Raw genomic sequence first — 21874 nt, forward strand, 5'->3', positions numbered from 1 at the left:
CATAGTTTCTTCGATTTTCAGCTGTTCAAAAATCTTTTATTAATGTCATTTTTCATTTCATTAATTTTTTTTTTTTTTTCATTTCATCATTTTTCTTTCGTCTTCTGTTTTCTTATTTATTACATCCTCTCCTTTTTCAATTTGGTTTCCTTTACCCCCCCATTTAACATCCATGACTTTACACTATTCACCTGACAGCAATGGTCAATCACTGGTTAATTGATCAATTAGACTCACGTTCCCTATATATTCACCCCTGTTCATCCACCTCCTCCTGCTTGAAAAAGGAGTGCACTTCCGCCTTCCACGGCCAGTGCATGCTCCGAAACGCGTCGCAGTGCACCCTGGGATCTGACGTCATCACGGCCACGCCGCCGCTACGTTCCAGCGTGCATTCCATCCGGCTCTGAGGGAGGACGTACATGCCGGCCGGCCTCACCGCTGTACCCCTCCAGCCACCACGCTGTTGCAGCCGAGAGCTGACCTCCCCACACGCAGAGAGATGACGGCTCTTCACCCGGGTCACCACCCCACCGTTAACTATTGGTAACCACGGTTTTTATGCTTATGATTACTTCACACGTGTGAGTGTTTCTACATTTAGACTTGAATTAAAAGACTTATTGCACTTAGAGGCGCTTCTCTCCTTTTTCTCATCTACAGAAGTTGCTACAGCTTATTTGGAAGCCTTGCCCTCAGTGCCACACGGAATCCTACGCTCTTCATACAGCAGCCACTAATACCACGATCACCCCATACTACCATTTCCCAGGACTTTGCAGTGTTTGCGCTGTTACAACCCTTCCTCATTTTTTCTCTACCACTTGGTGGCTGAGTGGCTGTTGTTCCCAGTTGCTTCCACTTTGTTATAATCCCACTAACAGTTGAGCGTGGAATATTTAGTAGCCAGGAAATGTCACGGATGGACTTATTGCCCAGGTGGCCACCTATCACGGGACCACGCTTGGAGTCACTGAGCTCCTGACAGCGACCCATTCTTTCACCAATGTTTGTAGAAGCCGTCTGCATGCCTAGGGGCTTGATTGTATACACCTGTGTCCATGGAGGGGATTGGAACACCTGAGTCACATGATTTGGAGGGCGGGACCAATACTTTTGGCAATATAGTGTATCTTTTTTCAAGTGTCACTGGAAACTACAGAGAAAGGAAAACTATGCACACACAACCAGAATTTTAGGGCAGTGAGCGGCCGTACGTCACTCCTGATGGATGCGGGCACTTGTGTGCTCAAAGGAAGTGGACAGACGTCTCATGAGCTCAGATGTGGTCACCGTGTGAGGAAGTGATACTTATCTATAGGAAGTGATAGTCTCTGGCAAGACTGATATCTCACACTCACCTCTTGATATTCCCATGGAACAGGTCAGACACATGCAAGTGATGCACAGCACGCAGGAGACCCGCAGCAACCATCAGCCTCTTCTCCCAGCTCAGGATGTGCGCACCTCCCTAGAAGTATTATATATTATTTCTAATGTACATCAGATATATCCTCTAATATTAAAGTGTTACTAAACCCCCAACAGTACAATCAGTCTGTAGATGCAGTAAAGCATGCTTGTTATACTCACTGTGGGACCTAAGGGGTTAATCCTCTGCATTGTGTAAAAAGGCTGTTTGCTCCTGTCTTCTCTGATCTTTCCCTTCTTCTACTGTCCCCAATCCATCCGCTGATAGAACAGAGCCTTGGGGGCAAGCTGCACATGCTCAGTGTGGTGTGTATTGCTAGAGAGTGTTTTTTTTTTTTCTTGGGAGGATGCATTTGGTCAGCACAGGGCCAATCAGCACTGTCCAGACAGAGGGTTAGGGGTCCTGCAGCTTCATAGGACAATCAGGGGAGAATGAAAACTACTCCTCCATGCTTTACCCAGTGCTCTGCTAGACACTGATAGAAGTCACAAGCCTGTTCTAACTGCTGATGAGAAAAGGTATTTAACAGTTTATATTTACTAAAATAATTGCATTTCCATATTCTGTGTACTGTGGAGGACCAGATATAGTGAATGCAGGGTCTTGGGAGAGCGGATATAGTGAATGCAGGGTCCGGGAAGACCAGATATAGTGAATGCGGGGTCCGGGGAGACCAGATATAGTGAATGCAGGGTCCGGGAAGACCAGATATAGTGAATGCAGGGTCCGGGGAGACCAGATATAGTGAATGCAGGGTTCTAGTTTAGTAACACTTTAAATGCATACATGCTCAGTAATGTGTCATGGTAACACTTCCAGGTATTTATTACCTAACTAACATACAACCTGCCTACACCCGTGCCTTCGTGTTAGCTTGAGGGTCTATTTACTTAATGCACTGCAAAGCAGTACATAGTTCCTTATTCTAGCAATAACTCCTAGCAAATGTCAGGGCAAACAATAACCCCCAGCAAGTGTCAGGGCAAGCAATAACCCCCAGCAAGTGTCAGGGCAAGCAATAAACCCCAGAAAGTGTCAGGGCAAGCAATAAGCCCCAGCAAGTGTCAGGGCAAGCAATAAGCTCCAGCAAGTGTCAGGGCAAGTAATAAAACCTAGCAAGTGTCAGGGCAAGCAATAACCCCCAGCAAGTATCAGGGCAAGCAATAAACCCCAGTAAGTGTCAGGGCAAGCAATAAAACCTAGCAAGTGTCAGGGCAAGCAATAAACCCCAGCAAGTGTCAGGACAAGCAATAACCCCCAGCAAATGTCAGGACAAGCAATAACCTCCAGCAAGTGTCAGGGTAAGCAATAAACTCCAGCAAGTGTCAGGGCAAGCAATAACCCCAGAAAGTGTCAAGGCAAGCAATAACCCCCAGCAAGTGTCAGGGCAAGCAATAACCCCCAGCAAGTGTTGGGCAAGCAATAAACCTCAGCAAGTGTCAGGGCAAGGAATAACCCCCAGCAAGTGTCAGGGCAAGCAATAAACCCCAGAAAGTGTCAAGGCAAGCAATACCCCCCAGCAAGTGTCCGTGCAGGCAACAACCTCCAGCAAAATATTAACACCTATGCATTGCGGCAGACTGCAATGGAGGTGTGTTGCCTTAGTGCATAGAGATGCCATGCAAAGTGAATGTAACAATGCATGATGCATCATTACTGCAACACGGAAGGGTAAATGGGCCCTCAGTACTTATCTGCCTATGTTTTACTGGCTGTTTCAGTAAACAAGAAAATGGAGGATATTGTAATTGGCAGTGAATACACTTACTCCATGTAAGGCCTCGTCTAAGGAGCCGTTCTTCATGAACTGGTTGATGAGGCAGCGATGTCCGCCCTCCAGGCAGAATCCCAGCAGTGGCAGCAGATTAGGGTGGTTACACCTGTAACATCAGGGGCAAGGATAAGGTAAGGGGCCTAAAGCATACTTATAAACTCTGTGCTCCCAGATCCTGGAACATAGTTAGCCCCACCCATGCCCGGCATTTTGACTGCCCACTTTCTGGGAGGACAAGCCCAAATTATGTCTACTGTACAAGTTGTTGCCACCCAGACCCCTGCATATAAATATGCAAGGACCGTCAACTCGCAGCCCTGATCCTAACAATCAATGTCTTTTTCAGCTACTACACAGCAACTCAAATAAAGCTGATATAAGAGAACAGGAGGGCGCACTCTAAGTGTAGTACACAGGGGCGGACTGACCATTTGGAAACTCGGGCGCTGCCCGAGGGCCCTTGGTCAGTAGGGGGCCCCATGAGATGCCCCTGGTACCTTTTTCATAGGCTTTTTTGAGTTTGGGCATGGATGCAGGGGCCCATGATCCCCTATTGCCTGGGGGCCCCAGGAGTTGTCAGTCCGCCCCTGGTAGTACATTAGGTGTTTATTAGAGACAAGGCCAAATGGCAACTCACATAACATGATGATGAGCCAGTTTTTAACAGATTTAATTTGAGTTGCCATTTGGCTTTGTCTCTAATAAATACTTAATGTACTACACTTTGAGTGCGCCCTCCTGTTCTCTTATCTGTTTACTTAGAGATACTTCAGTCTCTGCATCAAGTGTTCTGAGGCAACGGGAAGGTGCCCTAGATGTTCCATTTAGACCTTAACACTTTTATGCTGACCTCACTATACCCCTATGTACTCATGCTACTCATTGCTACCCCGGCACAAATCATTAGTAAGACGTCATCTGGAATATGCAGTTCAGTTTTGGGCTCCAATTCACAAAAAGAACATTGGGGAACTGGAGGAAGTACAGAGAAGGGCAACCAAACTGATAAGAGGCATGGAGGAGATCAGCTATGAGGAAAGATTAAAAGAACTGAATTTATTCTCTCTTGAGAAGAGAAGATGAAGGGGGGATATGATCTCCATGTATAATACATAAGGGGGGATATGATCTTCATGTATAATACATAAGGGGGGATATGATCTCCATGTATAATACATAAGGGGGGATATGATCTCCATGTATAATACATAAGGGGGGATATGATCTCCATGTATAATACATAAGGGGGGATATGATCTCCATGTATAATACATAAGGGGGGATATGATCTCCATGTATAATACATAAGGGGGGATATGATCTCCATGTATAATACATAAGGGGGGATATGATCTCCATGTATAATACATAAGGGGGGATATGATCTCCATGTATAATACATAACGGGGAATATGATCTCCATGTATAATACATAAGGGGGGATATGATCTCCATGTATAATACATAAGGGGGTTATGATCTCCATGTATAATACATAAGGGGGGATATGATCTCCATGTATAATACATAAGGGGGATATGATCACCATGTATAATACATAAGGGGGATATGATCTCCATGTATAATACATAAGGGGGGATATGATCTCCATGTATAATACATAAGGGGGGATATGATCTCCATGTATAATACATAAGGGGGGATATGATCTCCATGTATAATACATAAGGGGGATATGATCTCCATGTATAATACATAAGGGGGGATATGATCTCCATGTATAATACATAAGGGGGATATGATCTCCATGTATAATACATAAGGGGGGATATGATCTCCATGTATAATACATAAGGGGGATATGATCTCCATGTATAATACATAAGGGGGATATGATCTCCATGTATAATACATAAGGGAGGATATGATCACAATGTATAATACATAAGGGGGGATATGATCTCCATGTATAATACATAAGGGGGATATGATCTCCATGTATAATACATAAGGGGGGGTATGATCACAATGTATAATACATAAGGGGGATATGAACTCCATGTATAATACATAAGGGGGATATGATCTCCATGTATAATACATAAGGGGGGATATGATCTCCATGTATAATACATAAGGGGGGGTATGATCACCATGTATAATACATAAGGGGGGATATGATCTTTATGTATAATACATAAGGGGGGATATGATCTCCATGTATAATACATAAGGGGGATATGATCTCCATGTATAATACATAAGGGGGGATATGATCTCCATGTATAATACAAAAGGGGGAATATGATCTCCATGTATAATACATAAGGGGGGATATGATCTCCATGTATAATACATAAGGGGGGATATGATCACCATGTACAATACATAAGGGGGGATATGATCTCCATGTATAATACATAAGGGGGGATATGATCTCCATGTATAATACATAAGGGGGGATATGATCTCCATGTATAATACATAAGGGGGGATATGATCTCCATGTATAATACATAAGGGGGGATATGATCTCCATGTATAATACATAAGGGGGGATATGATCTCCATGTATAAATACATCAGTGGTTCATATAGTGAACTCGGTGTAGAATTATTCACCCTGAGGTCAGAGGACAAGGGGGCGCTCTTTACGTCTGGAGGAAAAGAAATGTAATGTTTCTTCACATTAAGAGCTGTGAGAATGTGGAATAGACTCCCTCAAGAGTTGGTTGTGGCCAGCTCAGTGGATTGCTGTAGGAAAGTCCTGGATTCTTTCTTGAATACACAGAATATAACATTTAGAGGTGACGTTGATCCAGGGAATATCCGATTGCCTCTCGGGGGATCAGGAAGGAATTTTTTTTCTGTAGGAGCAAATTGGATCGTGCTTTGCTGGTTTTTTTGCCTTTGTCTATATCAACCGTGGGTGTAGGACTATAACTTTTTTTTATTTATGGTTGAACTGAATGGACTTTTGTCTTTTCTCGGCCAGACTAACTATGGAACTATTGCACCATAAACCCCCCTTTCTACGTCAACAAAGGTTGATGCTGTGATCCCAGGACATGGACATCAACGCAACAGAGGACCAAGATGTGGGACTGCCCCAGCAAATCCAGGACAACTGACATATACTAAAGGGAACCTGTCATGAAACAAAATACCTCTGTGAATAATTTCAGATATGAGCCACAATTCTCTGAATCCCAGGGTCCACTTTAGTTTGTAATGCAATGTTACTAATATTTTACACCAATATGTTAATGTGGTGTCCTTTAAATCCCAACTTTTAAAAAAAAAATTTATTTTTTTTATTTTATAGATGTAGGAATGTTTAGAGCTTCTAATGGATTCTTACTGTGGTCTGTGTCCCCTGGAGGAGATTTCCCCTCACTTCCTGTTCTAGTGACACCTCACGGGTTAGGGTGACAGACCAGGACAATGGTTCTCCCCCTTCTATACTGAAATGTTCCCGGGGAAGCATGGCGGTTACTATTACTGACCTCTCCTTTCCAAACTGTCATGTTGTTTCATTGGCTTCAGTCATTTCTAAGTATGTAAATTAGGATCCTGAGCTCACTTTTTTTTTTTGTTTTTGCATGCTTGTTCGGGGTCAAGGATCTGAAGCCAGGCTCAGCCAGGACAATGGCATTTTAAGAAGAGAGTCAGCAATGGCTGCCTCCTTATGCCTCCCAGCACATGTTCTCCTGTCAGACGGTATTGAACAGGATGTCAGAGGAAGAGATTTTTGAGCTCTGCGGAAGGTTGTCACGAATCTCACCGGAAAGTGATCTGTGATTCTGTCTGGAAGAAGGAATGTAATCTGTCCGTCTGTTCTCCATCCACCTAAACAGAAACGTGAAATTATTTCCGGACGTCACATGCTGTGAGTGTTTATTATTATTATTATTTTTTATAAAATTGTTTTTTTTTTCCTTTTTTTTTCAATCTCAATACCGCTGATCTCCTGCAGCCACTTTCTGCCACTTCCACATGCACAGTATTGTCTACTTATCATGGCTCTGGGCCGGCTTCCTCATAGTGACAACGGTGGGCCCCATCGGCGCATTGTGTGTTATGCAGGCCATGTCCGCATGAAAAATCGGCTGATATTCACGCCGTTAGTGGGGCCCACTTGTCGGTGAGAGGAAATCTCTCCATAGCGAGGGAAATCCCTGGTTGTCACCAGAACTGGTGTCCCCTTTGGAAGGTTTCCGCTCTACTCCTGTTCTGGTGACAACCCAACATTTGGGATTTTAGCTGTCACCCAAAATTTTGGATTTTCACGTAGAACCAAGAGCTTTTTTTTTTAATTTTTGATTGAGTATTATAGAAGGTTAAAGCCCCTGTGAGGCTTTTTTTTTTTGCCATCTGCATCCCATTGGAAAGATTTACACTTCCTGTCCATAGCTAAAACAGGAAGTGAGAGGAAATCTCTCCATAGCGAGGGAAATCCCTGGTTGTCACCAGAACTGGTGTCCCCTTTGGAAGGTTTCCGCTCTATTCCTGTTCTGGTGACAACCCAACATTTGGGATTTAGTTGTCACCCAAAATTTTGGATTTTCACATAGAACTAAGAGCTTTTTTTACATTTTTTGCTGGAGTATTATAGAAGGTTAAAACCCCTGTCAGTTTTTTTGCCATCTGTGTCCCATTGGAGAGATTTATCTTCACTTCCTGTCCCATAGCCAAAACAGGAAGTGAGAGGAAATCCCTCCATAGCGAGGGAAATCTCTGGATGTCACCAGAACTAGTGTCCCCTTTGGAAGATTTCTCCTCTATTCCTGTTCTGGTGACAACCCAACATTTGGGATTTAGTTATCACCCAAAATTTTGGATTTTCACGTAGAACTAAGAGCTTTTTTTTATTTTTTTGCTGGAGTATTATAGAAGGTTAAAACCCCTGTCAGTTTTTTTGCCATCTGTGTCCCATTGGAGAGATTTATCTTCACTTCCTGTCCCATAGCCAAAACAGGAAGTGAGAGGAAATCCCTCCATAGCGAGGGAAATCTCTGGATGTCACCAGAACTAGTGTCCCCTTTGGAAGATTTCTCCTCTATTCCTGTTCTGGTGACAACCCAACATAGTTGGGATTTTCTTTCACTTCCACTCTAATTGATAATATTCATCAGGAGAGTGCGAATCATCCTAACGGAGACACAAACAGCTATAAAAATCTGACAGGGGTTTTAATCCCCCTCTACTCTATTCAAACCGAAAAAAAAAGGAAAAAAGTTTTGCTTTTAGTTATACCTTAATATTTTAACAGCAAGTTTAATGATTGGGCTTAGATCTATTTTAAATTAGAACTCCAGCCAAAACAAAGAAAAAAACAAAATACAGATGAGTAGCCTATTAAAAGATAAAGTGACAAAACAAGCTTTTGCTGCAATATTTAAAACCAAGAATTTCCCCGTAATATTTTTTTTCTGCCACTAGTCGGATGGCCAACATTTTTCAACCCACTTCCTCTGAACCCAGGTCATCCCGGACCAGCCCCCATCTTGCGACTGGACAGTGAAGGGAGAAGCAGCAGCATGATGAGCTGATCTCTCTGTCACTCTGCTCTCTCCTCCAATCAGGATGCTTCTTGTCAACACGTGAACTGATTGGTTGCTTGTGCTGCTTCTCTCTCTCCCAGTGTGAGTTCTACTGTACAGGGACTGCAAATCACATTCAGGTACTTACACTGCTTGCATTTAAAGATACATTTATGGATGTATTATTGGTTGCAGAGTTGAATTCATTTTTGTCTTTTATATCTGCCTCAGTAGGATAGGCTGAAGCTGGGTAAGCAGGCAGATTTCAGTCATTTACCTCCTTTATCCTCTTTACAGCGTATGATCTGTCCGCCTTCTGCCCCACATAGATGTCAGCGAACTGTCCGGAGTAAATCTTCCTGTCGATGCTGAATTTGTCGGTGATTTCATCCAACTGCCGAGGAGCCCACTGCTGACAGAAGGAGTCCAGCGTCAGGCTGATCTCCTGCTGCGGAATGCTCAGAACCTACAGACAGGGGGCACTGATAGATCAATGACGTCATACCGTATGCACACACTGCTTCATGTGAAAGGGCTTTAATATCCCTCATAGATCAATATGGAAATGGTTTAAAGGGGAACTCCAGACAAAATTGTTTTTACTTTTTTTTTTTAAATATAAAATTATTTTTACATTTGGATAAAGATTGCAAGAGTTAAAACTCGAATTTAATCTTTTTTTTTCTCTCTGGTTCTTCCCTCCTCCTCTTAACCTTTTTGCGCCGGCACCTCCCGGCCCTTTAAGAGTTTCAGAAACTGGGAGGCTGGGTTTTAGGGTCACGTGACCGCTGTGATTCGCCATCACGGCGGTCACATGATTGGAAAAGGTCCCAATGGAAAGGGGAGATCGGGACCTTTCTGGGAGTCATGGAAATATGTGCCTGCGAGCTCACAGCACATATGTAATTTCTAATTGCACGTAAATATGTGGCCGCTCGGCGTCAAGGCCCAGACACCGAGAGGCCGCATATTTGCGTGAGATCGGCGTCAAGGGGTTAACATTCTCATGAAAAGTTTGCATAAAATCTTTCTATTTTCGTTACATATCTTATTTTAGACCTAGTGACTTCATCACCGGTTCTTTGTGCTTCTCTATGCGATGCAGGCAGATCGTTATTAGTGGGTGGGGCCGGAAGGGTGCTGTACATAGCTTCCTGAAAAACATCACAGCACCCCGCCTCTCGGGAACAATTAGCCCTGATACAATCAGTGGGCTGGCTCTTGGGAGGAGTTATGCAAATATCCAAAGGCATTGATGGGTGAGTGTCAGTAAGTGTTTAGCTCCATCTAGTGGCCAAAATGTGGTGTATTTTCTCATTGAGATGTTTCAGAAACATATAACACATGTTGGCCACTAGATGGCGATGATGATCAGTGGGATTACTCTATTAGAAAAATTATGGCCAGAGCAGGGGCGGACTGACAACTCATGAGGCCCCCGGGCAATAGGGGATCATGGGGCCCCTGTGTCCTTGCCCAAACTCAAAAAAGCCTATGAAAAAGGTACCAGGGGCATCTCATGGGGCCCCCTACTAACCCTCGGGCAGTGGGCCAGAGTTGAGGCAGCCCTCTTCAAAGTATATGACACCCGTCCAGGTTTTCTACATAGACCCCTTAGAATCTTTGTCCATGAATTTGGGTTTATGTCAATGGGACAATGCAGTGTCCATTAGGTGCATTTCCATTGCATTTGATATCAAACTGAGATGCTTTGGAGATCGTTTGGAGTCCATGTGACCTGCTTCTGACCTGCTTCTAAGCTACATCAACCTCCCTTTAAATTGCACGCACCTGGTCTGTGCTGGAGAACGGATCACAATCTCTCTCCAAGGATCTCAGAAACGCTGATGGAGGAGGTGGTGGTGATGGCAGAACGAAGTCTGGAATATATAATCAGATTGTAACCATCTGTATCCATCTCTGGATCAACTGAAACCCTCAGCCCAATATACTTTACCTGGAGCTTTGTCCATCATAGCCGTGCTGTTTGTTGAGTTCTGTTCTGTTCCGGACCCGTGATCCGATCTTCTCTCTGAACTTGGAGAGATCCTGGAGGAGGTCTGGGGGCCTGCACCCAACAGAGATAAATGTCGTCATTGGTTAAACTATCTATTGGATCATCAGATATAATAATAAGAATGTATTAATTCATATGGTGCTGATGCTTTTTCCTTTTGACAGAGAACATTGAACTAATTTTATCAGTCCCTACCACCAGAGGAGCTTACACTCTAATGTCCCCCCCACAGTCACACACTATTATTATTATTATACATTTTTAAAGCTCTGACATATACCGTAGTGATGTACAGAGAACACTGACCCAGTCACATCAGTCCCTGTACCAGAGGAGCTTACACTCTAATGTCCCCTCCCCCACAGTCACATCAGTCTCTGTACCAGAGGAGCTTACACTCTAATTCCCCTCCCCCACAGTCACACACTATTATTATTATTAATATACATTTATATAGCTCTGACATATACCGCAGTGCTGTACAGAACTCTGAGCCAGTCACATCAGCCTCTGTACCTGAGGAGCTTACACTCTAATGTCCCCACTACAGTCACACACTATTATTATTATTATACATTTATATAGCTCTGACATATACTGCAGTGCTGTACAGAGAACATTGAGCCGGTCACATCAGTCCCTGTACCAGAGGAGCTTACACTCTAATGTCCCCACTACAGTCACACACTATTATTATTATACATTTATATAGCTCTGACATATACTGCAGCGCTGTACAGAGAACACTGACCCAGTCACATCAGTCCCTGTACCAGAGGAGCTTACACTCTAATGTCCCCTCCCCCACAGTCACATCAGTCTCTGTACCAGAGGAGCTTACACTCTAATTCCCCTCCCCCACAGTCACACACTATTATTATTATTAATATACATTTATATAGCTCTGACATATACTGCAGTGCTGTACAGAACTCTGAGCCAGTCACATCAGCCTCTGTACCAGAAGAGCTTACACTCTAATGTCCCCTCTCCCACAGTCACATCAGTCTCTGTACCAGAGGAGCTTACACTCTAATGTCCCCTCCCCCACAGTCACATCAGTCTCTGTGCCAGAGGAGCTTACACTCTAATGTCCCCTCCCCCACAGTCACACACTATTATTATTATACATTTATATAGCTCTGACATATACTGCAGTGCAGTACAGAACTCTGAGCCAGTCACATCAGTCTCTGTACCAGAGGAGCTGACACTCTAATGCCCCCCCCCCACAGTCGCACATTATTATTATATATTTATATAGCTCTGACATATACCGCAGTGCTGTACAGAGATCACTGAGCCGGTCTCATCAGTCTCTGTACCAGAGGAGCTTACACTGCAAGTCCCCTCCCCCACAGTCACATCAGTCTCTGTACCAGAGGAGCTTACACTCTAATGCCCCCTCCACAGTCACACACTATTATTATACATTTATATAGCTCTGACATATACTGCAGTGCTGTACAGAGATCACTGAGCCGGTCTCATCAGTCTCTGTACCAGAGGAGCTTACACTGCAAGTCCCCTCCCCCACAGTCACATCAGTCTCTGTACCAGAGGAGCCTACACTCTAATGTCCCCTCCCCCACAGTCCCATCCGTCTCTGTACCAGAGGAGCTTACACTCTAATGTCCCCTCCCCCACAGTCACATCAGTCTCTGTACCAGAGGAGCTTACACTCTAATTTCCCCTCCCCCACAGTCCCATCCGTCTCTGTACCAGAGGAGCTTACACTCTAATGTCCCCTCCCCCACAGTCACATCCATCTCTGTACCAGAGAAGCTTACACTCTAATGTCCCCTCCCCCACAGTCCCATCCATCTCTGTACCAGAGGAGCTTACACTCTAATGTCCCCTCCCCCACAGTCCCATCCGTCTCTGTACCAGAGGAGCTTACACTCTAATGTCCCCAGCACAGTCACACACTATTGTTATGATACATTGATATGGCTCTGCCATGTTCCACAGTGCTGTACAAAGAGCCTCTGTAATATAAAAGATGTATTTTTAATGTGAAACTTCACTCTCCCTATCAACATTGATTCATTTTAATCCTCATGCTGCCGGCATTAGTAAATAGATAGGAAAGTATATATGTACTTGTTTTAAACTTCTTTTTTTTTTACATTTCTTCAGTTACTTCCTGGTTTCATTCCTAGGCAAATAGTGTCATACATCTCTGGAGTCTTCAGGAGGAGGGGTTTTCTCGGCTAAGCACACTCTCCTGCATGCATGCTTGAGCTAAGGGCAGCTGGATTCCAGTAAGTAAATGCTACATGAATCATTTGCCCTTACTCAAGATGGCCACAGCCAGAAATGTAAGGGGGTGTTTTCCAATGTAATTTCTCAACAAAATAAAGCAAAGACACGTAGATAGATGGGGAGTTTGCTTTGAATATTACAAATAAATCAAATAGTGTTTTTAGTTTGTGGTTCCTCAGATGCAGTGAAGATCCGATTTAAGATAATAAAATAAAAATGTAACGTCCTGCAAATTTTAGGACAGCGCTTATTGTGTAGTAATTATGGTTTTGTCACCAGTATTACCCCTTCCCGTACTTTGTTGCGTTCTCGTTTTAGTGCTGTCGAGATTTGATTTGGGTGGCTTTCCCATTTCTTTGTTTTGGAATAATTTTAACAATGGCTGGCTTCCACACAAAGTGGCCATTGGACATGTATCACTGTGATCTGGGGCATTAGACTGTGAGCTCCTCAGGGGCGGGGACTGTTGGCTATGATTCTATGTACCCTGTAAATCACTGTGAACCATGTTGGCTCTACAAATATGGTAATAAATGAATATAATAATTATAACTGGAGAATGGCAGTGGGCTACTCTCTATACAGTCATTGCCAGGGAACAGATGTTGGAGGGGGGGGGGGGTCTTTTGCTCCATCCAGGCCTGACTTACACTGCCGGAGGATCTCTAGTGCTCTGTAAAGTTCCAGTTTCTCCAGTATCTCCTCCAGGTCTTGTACGGTGGCCAATTTCTGTCCCCAACTCCAAAACAGTTCCCTGGTAGCATTATCCCCCGCTCTTCGCTTCATCTGGAATCTCTGTACAGATGTTTCATCGCTCATGATGTTGGACACTAAAAAGAAAAAAAAGGTTTAGCTTATAAAATATAATTGCATTACCCAAGACTTTCTTTTATTTTAGTTTCATCTCTAACCCTTGGGTCCATGGGGTTTTGGTTTCTTCCTACACTCCAAAGACATGCTGGTAGGTTCATGAGCTCCTGTCTAAATTAGCCCTAGCCTGTGTGTACAAATTGGTTTGCATGTGTCTTATCATATGCAGGTCCCAATCGGGATTGAAGAAAGACATGGTGACCTACCTTGTGAAAAATTGGCCTATAGAAAAAGGCCCTCAAGCATGGTGCCCAGACAGCTGGTCAATGGAAGTGCCAAGAGTCAGTTCTGACTGTATGGATATATGTGTACATACAGTAAACGGGGTTTCTGGAGCAAAATTGGACCAGTTGCCCATTAAGAAAGACATGGTGACCTACCTTGTGAAAAATTGGCCAGGAAAAGTCTGTAGAAAAAGGCCCTCAAGCGCATCAAGCATGGTGCCCAGACAGCTGGTCAATGGAAGTGCCAAGAGTCAGTTCTGACTGTATGGATATATGTGTACATACAGTAAACGGGGTTTCTGGAGCAAAATTGGACCAGTTGCCCATTAAGAAAGACATGGTGACCTACCTTGTGAAAAATTGGCCAGGAAAAGTCTGTAGAAAAAGGCCCTCAAGCGCATCAAGCATGGTGCCCAGACAGCTGGTCAATGGAAGTGCCAAGAGTCAGTTCCAACTGTATGGATATATGTGTACATACAGTAAACTGGGTTTCTGGAGCAAAATTGGACCAGTTGCTCATTAAGAAAGACATGGTGACCTACCTTGTGAAAAATTGTCCAGGAAAATTCTGTAGAAAAAGGCCCTCAAGCGCATCAAGCATGGTGCCCAGATAGCTGGTCAATGGAAGTGCCAAGAGTCAGTTCTGACTGTATGGTTATATGTGTACATACAGTAAACGGGTTTCTGGAGCAAAATTGGACCAGTTGCCCATTAAGAAAGACATGGTGACCTACCTTGTGAAAAATTGGCCAGGAAAATTCTGTAGAAAAAGGCCCTCAAGCGCATCAAGCATGGTGCCCTGACAGCTGGTCAATGGAAGTGCCAAGAGTCAGTTCCGACTGTATGGATATATGTGTACATACAGTAAACGGGGTTTCTGGAGCAAAATTGGACCAGTTGCCCATTAAAAAAAAAACAGGTTTCATTTTTCAGAAATTCCTCTTTGGTGGGGAAATCAAGAGTTTTCTCTTTGATGATACTTCAGTGGCTTTTGGTTGTTTTTAAGGATGAAGTTGACTTTGAATGGCTTCTGAGGTTTAGGGAAGCTTATTTCAACTATCATGGACCTGTTCTTGTGCCAAAATATGCCCCTCCCCTCCCAATAAATTGGTTATATGATGTTAGATATTGAGGAACAGAGTTGGACCTTTCAAATAAAAAAAAAATTGGAAGTTTGGTAGTTTTTTAAGGGTACAGTGGGATTTGACTGGGGCTTCTGAGGGTTAGGGAAGCTCATTTTAGCTATCCTGGACCTGTCCTAAAATGTGGCCCTCGTTAGTTGGGAACATGATGTTAGATATGCAAAGGGCTTTGAATGGTTCCTGAAGAATAGGGAGGCTCATTTCAACTCTCCTGGACATGTTGTTGTACCAAAATATGCCCCCCCCTCCCATCAGTTGGACACATGATGTTAGATATTAAGGAATAGAGATGGACCTTTCATATGAAAAGACAAAACAAACAGACGTTTTGGACATTTTTTAGGGGTAGAACAGGCTTTAAATGGGCCTCCTGAGGGTTAGAGAAACAAATTTTAACAATCCATGGTTTGCACCTAAATGGAAGGGGGTGTGCTGGGGGGGGGGGGGGGGGTTATGGGAAGACTGGAGGAGTATTTAAACTAGGATGGGGTGAATTAGATTATAATGGGGCAGACAGGTGTCAGCCCCTATTGGTGGGTGGAATGGGGAAAGATGGGGGAGGGCTATGGCAGGTGATAAGACAGCTCCCATGTTACAAATAACACTTGGAAATGGTATTATGTATTTTAGTATTAAGTATTAAAAAAATATGCAAATGCGTGTGCAAAATGAATTAAAGTGCTTGTTCACCAATGCCAGAAGTCTTCCTAGAGAAATAGGTGGGTTGGAGGCTTTGGGGCATGAAGAGAACTAGAATTTAATTGGTATTGCTGAATCATGGTTTCATTCTTCACATGACTGGGCCATTAATATTCCTGGCTATGTTCTCTTTTGGAGAGACAGAGTAAAAAGTAAAGGTGTGTGCAAAGAAACTAACAGAGGGTGCACGGGCCTAGTGCATAACTTTCTGAAAATGAGAATGTGGAAGAGGTTCTGCCTCGAAACGCGTCAGCCATTTGGAGGCCTGATGTCAGGAATCTAGGAATGACCAGAAAGGTGTGGACTGACACAGGGAAACGCAGGTTTCAGGTATAGTATAATAATACAGTTTATAATTAGCCACACATATATATATAAACGCACAGTGAGCAAACCAACCTTCCACTAATCTTAGTACGTGCAGGAACACAGGCGTAGTCAGAGCTGGAGAGGTGGAATGGTCAGGCCGGCCGTAGGGTTCTGCAATGACCGTTCGGTGGTGCCTCTAGCAGTTCCCAGGACAGGATTCCCCAGGGCGCGGAGTCTAAGTCCCAGTCTGCTTATTCACCAGGGCCCCTGATGGTGGGGATGGACTTGGAGCAGACAGGAACCAGGTCGCGGCCCCTGAGTACCCCTGCTCGTGGTAGAGGGATCCGCCAGAGGTATGTGCAGGTAGAAAGCCTGATGTGAAGAGGCAGAAGGTGTGAGCAGGGACGGCTGGATCTGTGCAGGATGGATGGATGGCAGAGTAGTAGCGTGGTCAGACGGGCCAGGTCAGCAACGTGCGGGCAGCGAGGTACCAAAGGAGCAGGCAGAGAATGGTCAGGGGCACAAGCTGGGTTCAGTAACTCACGGGCAGCGCGGTACAAAGGATCAGGCAGAGAATGGTCAGGCAAGCCAGGGGTTCAACAGGAGACGGTCAGCAGAGGTCAGGATCAAGCAGGGTCAGCAACGAGGCAGGAACACAAGATACCAGGTACAGGGGCTCATGGGAAAACATACACCAAGGCCCAGATCACAGGCCTGGTCATGCCTTAAATACACGTTCTGCAATCAGCCCCAGGTTTGGCTGATTGCAGGAGTGAGCTTCTGGCTGCTGAGAGCACCCGCTGGTCAGCTCTGGTACTGCAGCCCACACGGCAGGTAAGTCCCACCACCAGTGCTGAGTCCATTCCTGACACCTACAGTCCCCCAACAGCCACCATCTAGGGAGAAGACCATGCTGTCTTTTTTTGTGAGGTGCCTTTGATTTTATTCTTTTGGGAGTATACTACTTTTTTTTCAATAAATCTCATTTTTAGAAGGTAATGCACTAGGCCCGTGCGCCCTCTGTTTCTTTCTTTGCACACAACTTCATTGGATTTCCCTGGTCCGTTGAGGGCAGCAAGGCTTGCATTCCCAAAAAGTACTCCATGTGGAGTTCTTGACATTGTGGAGCTTATCGTCCAGCACAGGAGTTTCAGCATTCATTTGCTCATGCTATTTTATTAAAAAGTAAGGTGGTGTCTGTCTCTATGTGAGAAGTGATCTCAGAGCGAAAGAGGACCTAGTTGACCGAGAGTGTGATAAAGCTGAACCATGATGGGTGGAACAGCACATGGGGGTGAGTACTACAAAGGTAATAATTGGAGTTTGCTATAGGCCACCCAGTGTTAAGGAGGAGGTGGAGACTCAGCTCTTTGCACAGATCAGAAGGGCTGGGACAGTGGTAATAATGGGGGATTTTAACTACCCGGAAATTGACTGGAGTAATGGTACTGCAGGAACAGTTAATGGGCAAAAGTTTATAAACCTGTTCATAGAGGCCCCAGCTAGGTCTGCTGGACCTGGTAATCTCAAACCCTGCAGAGCTTATTACGAATGTCCATATAAAATAACATCTGGGTAGCAGTGACCATAATATGATCTCATATAATATTAGCTGTAAACAACAAGCACATAATCTCTTAAAAACACTCAACTTTATGAGAGCAAATCTTCCAAGGATGAGGGCTGCTCTCCAAGACTTAGACTGGCAGAGAATATTGGCATAGGTGAACACAGAACAGAAATGGGAATTCTTCAAAAAGATTGTATGTGACATGGCCGTATCTAGGGGGTGCTGGGGAGGGCTATGCCCCCCCCAGATTTTAGTTGTGCCCCCCCAAAGCCAACCACCCCCCTTCACCCCGAACACTCTGCTTGCCTGCTGAACCATACTGCAGACAGCTGTCCTCTCCTTGCAGCTTTTTAAATGTACAAGTAAATGTATTGCCCAGCTAAAAAAATGATCTGGTTAGCAGGGGGTCCAGCGGGGTGGGGAAGGCTGCTTGTACCACTCCCCTGTCCTCCTCTGCAGGAGTAGCTTTGCTGCCCTGTGCAGTGCAGGGTTGGGAGAAGGAGCTCTGTCCTCTGAAGAATATATTTTAAAAATATCTATTTTTAACATATAAAAAAGTCATTTCTACATATATTTGTGAATGCATTCCAAAAATGTAGATTTGTATTTTTAAAGACATACAGTATATTTGAAATGTATTTTTAAAAATATTTTTCAGATATTTTGTAATAACACATGTCAACATACAGTGTGTATATATACTGTATATATATATATATATATATATATATATATATATATATATACATATATTGAAATATATATTGAAATATATTTTGCAATATATTGAATACGGCCAAAATTGTAGCATTTCAAATGTATGTCAATATATTTGGGAAGAATATTTTTAATATATATTTCAAATATATTTTTCTTCCATATGGGATGCATCAAGCAAAAACACAAAGATGAGAATCCAGCAAGGCTTCCTGCCAGCACATGAAACATGAGACTGTCAGAGGTGCAGTTTAAAAATAAATCTCTTGCTCAGTTTAGATATAAATGCCCCTTTGAGCATCCAGTCCAGGCATTTGTACATTCATCCAGAAGATGATGATAACTTATTACAATCATACATGAAGGAAGGTGTCCGTGTGTTCAGGATTCACCAGAGGGGTGAAAAATAGAAGACGGGGGACAGAAATTAAAGTATATCTAAAGCCAAATATATTTTTTTAGTTTTGGATGAAGTGGAGAGGGATTAGACCCCCTGTCAGGTTTGTATTGCTGTCTGTGACCCCCCCCCCCCCTTAGGGAGATTCATCCTCTCTATTTGTCCTGGGGACTGTTATTTTTTCATATAATTCAGGCTTTTAGCGACATCTATTTACATATACTTTGTATTATACATTCACATCAGTTATCACCGAGAGTGAAAGAAAATCATAAATTAAGGGTTGTGATCAGGACAGGAATAGAGAGGAAATCTTCCAATGAGGACACTCGTTCTGGCGGGGATTCCCCCACTTTGCATGGATTCCCCCACTCTGCAGGGATATACATATACTGTATATTACACATTCACATCAGTTATCACTGAGAGTGAAAGAAAATCATACATTTTGGGTTGTGATCAGGACAGGAATAGAGAGAAAATCTTCCAATGACGACTCTCGTTCTGTCAGGGCTTCCCCCACTTTGCAGGGATTCCCCCACTTTTCAGGGATATACATATACTGTATATTACACATTCGTATCAGTTATCACCAAGAATGAAAGAAAATCACAAATTTTGGGTTATGATCAGGACAGGAATAGAGAGGAAATCTTCCAATTAAGACACTCGTTCTGGCAGCCAGGGATTCCCCCACTTTGCAGGGATATACATATACTGTATATTACACATTCACATCAGTTATCACCAAGAATGAAAGAAAATCACAAATTTTGGGTTGTGATCAGTACAGGAATAGAGAGGAAATCTTCCAATGAGGACAGTCGTTCTGGCAGCCAGGGATTCCCCCACTTTGCAGGGATTCCCCCACTTTGCAGGGATATACATATACTGTATATTACACATTCACATCAGTTATCACTGAGAGTGAAAGAAAATCACAGATTTGGGGTTGTGATCAGGACAGGAATAGAGAGGAAATCTTCCAATGAGGACAGTCGTTCTGGCAGCCAGGGATTCCCCCACTTTGCAGGGATTCCCCCACTTTGCAGGGATTCCCCCACTTTGCAGGGATATACATATACTGTATATTACACATTCACATCAGTTATCACTGAGAGTGAAAGAAAATCACAGATTTGGGGTTGTGATCAGGACAGGAATAGAGAGGAATCTTCCAATGAGGACACTCGTTCTGGCGGGGATTCCCCCACTTTGCAGGTATTCCCCCATTTTGCAAGGATTCCCCCACTTTGCAGGGATTTCCTCTCACTTCCTGTTTTGGCTATGCGACAGGAAGTAAAGGGAAATCTCCCCAATGAAACGCAGATGGCAAAAAAAAAAAAAAAACTGCCAGGGGTTATAACCCTCCATGAAACCTTTGCATTTTTTAGTGCATTTTGCAGAAACTCACTACAGTCCCTTTAACATGGTTTCCTATGGGACATGTTCACATCTATGTTTTTTCAGCAGCTGCATTTTTGGAAAGGGTCAGGGAATTTTTTTTTTGGCCCGCAGCAGATTTCAAGATGCATAGGTGTGAACTAGGCCTTACTCTATCCAAAATGAAAGAAAACGTTTTGCCTTTAGTTCTACATTAATAAAGAGAAGTGGTAATCGGTGATGTAATCCCGCTTCCTCTTTGACTGAACCGGAAGGAAGAGAAGATGCAGAAAGGAGGGTCTCTGATCACCATTATTGATATGAAGGATGGAGCAAGGAGTGCGAAGCGACACCCAGTCCTTGTATCCGTCCCGGAGAATGTTAGGTTAATGGAATTTTAAAAGTTCTTCTCAATCTTTTTTAGAGAAGTCTAAACCAAAAGAATATTTTTTCCTCTTAGAACATTTAATTTTTTTCCATATTAACTTATTTGGATTTTGTTTTTTCTTTTGTTTTCCTTGGGGTTTTTTTTCAGCAGCTACAGCTACTTGCACCCCGAGCCCCTGAAGAAGCAAAATGTGAAACGCGTTGGGTCAACATCTACTACATCAATCTGCTCTTCTCAACTTCCTCCTCACACCCCTGATAAGGCAGTTCAGCTGTCCTTCCTGTACCGGGCCCCATCAGTTCATGAGGGTGGCCCAGACACCCGCTGAGCAAGAGGGCCAGTTGTATTGCTTTGTGACACTCATGGGCCCCTTGCAGTGCTGCCGGATTTCTCCCTCTGGCTGCGCTGCAGGGGGGATCAATTCTTGTGTCTGTGCCCCTTTGCACCTGCTGTCTGGTCCCCCCTGGGAGCCCCCACTCCCCTGCAGCGCTGCCGGCTTCCCTCCTCTCCTCTCCTGCCAGAAGCTGCTGAAGGTCACTCAGAAGGATCAGGTCCAGGATGGAGAGCAAGGGGTGGTAAATATGTCATATATGCAGGTCCTTCCCATCCAGACAGAGGGTCAGGGGTTATGCAGCCTCACAGGACAGTCAGAGGAGAATGAAAACTCCTACAAGATTAACCAGTGCTCTGCTGGACACTGATAGAAGTCACAAGACTGCTACAGTCAGGTCCATAAATATTGGGACATCTACACAATTCTAACATGTTTGGCTCTATACACCACCACAATGGATTTGAAATGAAATGAACAAGATGTGCTTTAACTGCAGACTGTCAGCTTTAATTTGAGGGTATTTACATCCAAATCAGGTGAACGGTGTAGGAATTACAACAGTTTGCATATGTGACTCCCACTTGTTAAGGGACCAAAAGTAATGGGACAATTGGCTTCTCAGCTGTTCCATGGCCAGGTGTGTGTTATTCCCTCATTATCCCAATTACAATGAGCAGATAAAAGGTCCAGAGTTCATTTCAAGTGTGCTATTTGCATTTGGAATCTGTTGCTGTCAACTCTCAAGATGAGATCCAAAGAGCTGTCATTATCAGTGAAGCCATCATTAGGCTGAAAAAACAAAACAAACCCATCAGAGAGATCGCAAAAACATTAGGCGTGGCCAAAACA

General features: G+C 43.8%; 1 protein-coding gene across 2 annotated transcripts in view; it reads right to left on the bottom strand.

Moving 5' to 3' along the window:
• The window catches only part of LOC149434536 (interleukin-1 receptor-associated kinase-like 2), a 40580-nt gene that overhangs the window by 11391 nt on the left and 7315 nt on the right, over window positions 1-21874 (bottom strand). For both annotated transcript variants that reach the window (XM_089663668.1, XM_089663667.1), the window contains exons 3-9: window positions 13643-13822; window positions 10668-10778; window positions 10502-10590; window positions 8988-9176; window positions 6952-7016; window positions 3201-3312; window positions 1362-1471 (exon numbers count right to left, since the gene is read on the bottom strand). In XM_089663668.1, the coding sequence (XP_089519794.1) occupies window positions 1362-1471; window positions 3201-3312; window positions 6952-7016; window positions 8988-9176; window positions 10502-10590; window positions 10668-10778; window positions 13643-13822 (856 nt within the window). The remainder of the gene's footprint in view (window positions 1-1361; window positions 1472-3200; window positions 3313-6951; window positions 7017-8987; window positions 9177-10501; window positions 10591-10667; window positions 10779-13642; window positions 13823-21874) is intronic.

Source organism: Staurois parvus, unplaced genomic scaffold, assembly GCF_062004578.1.
Source record: "Staurois parvus isolate SC_StPar_1 unplaced genomic scaffold, SC_StPar_1.0 ptg001742l, whole genome shotgun sequence".
NCBI classification, from domain to species: Eukaryota; Metazoa; Chordata; class Amphibia; order Anura; family Ranidae; genus Staurois; species Staurois parvus.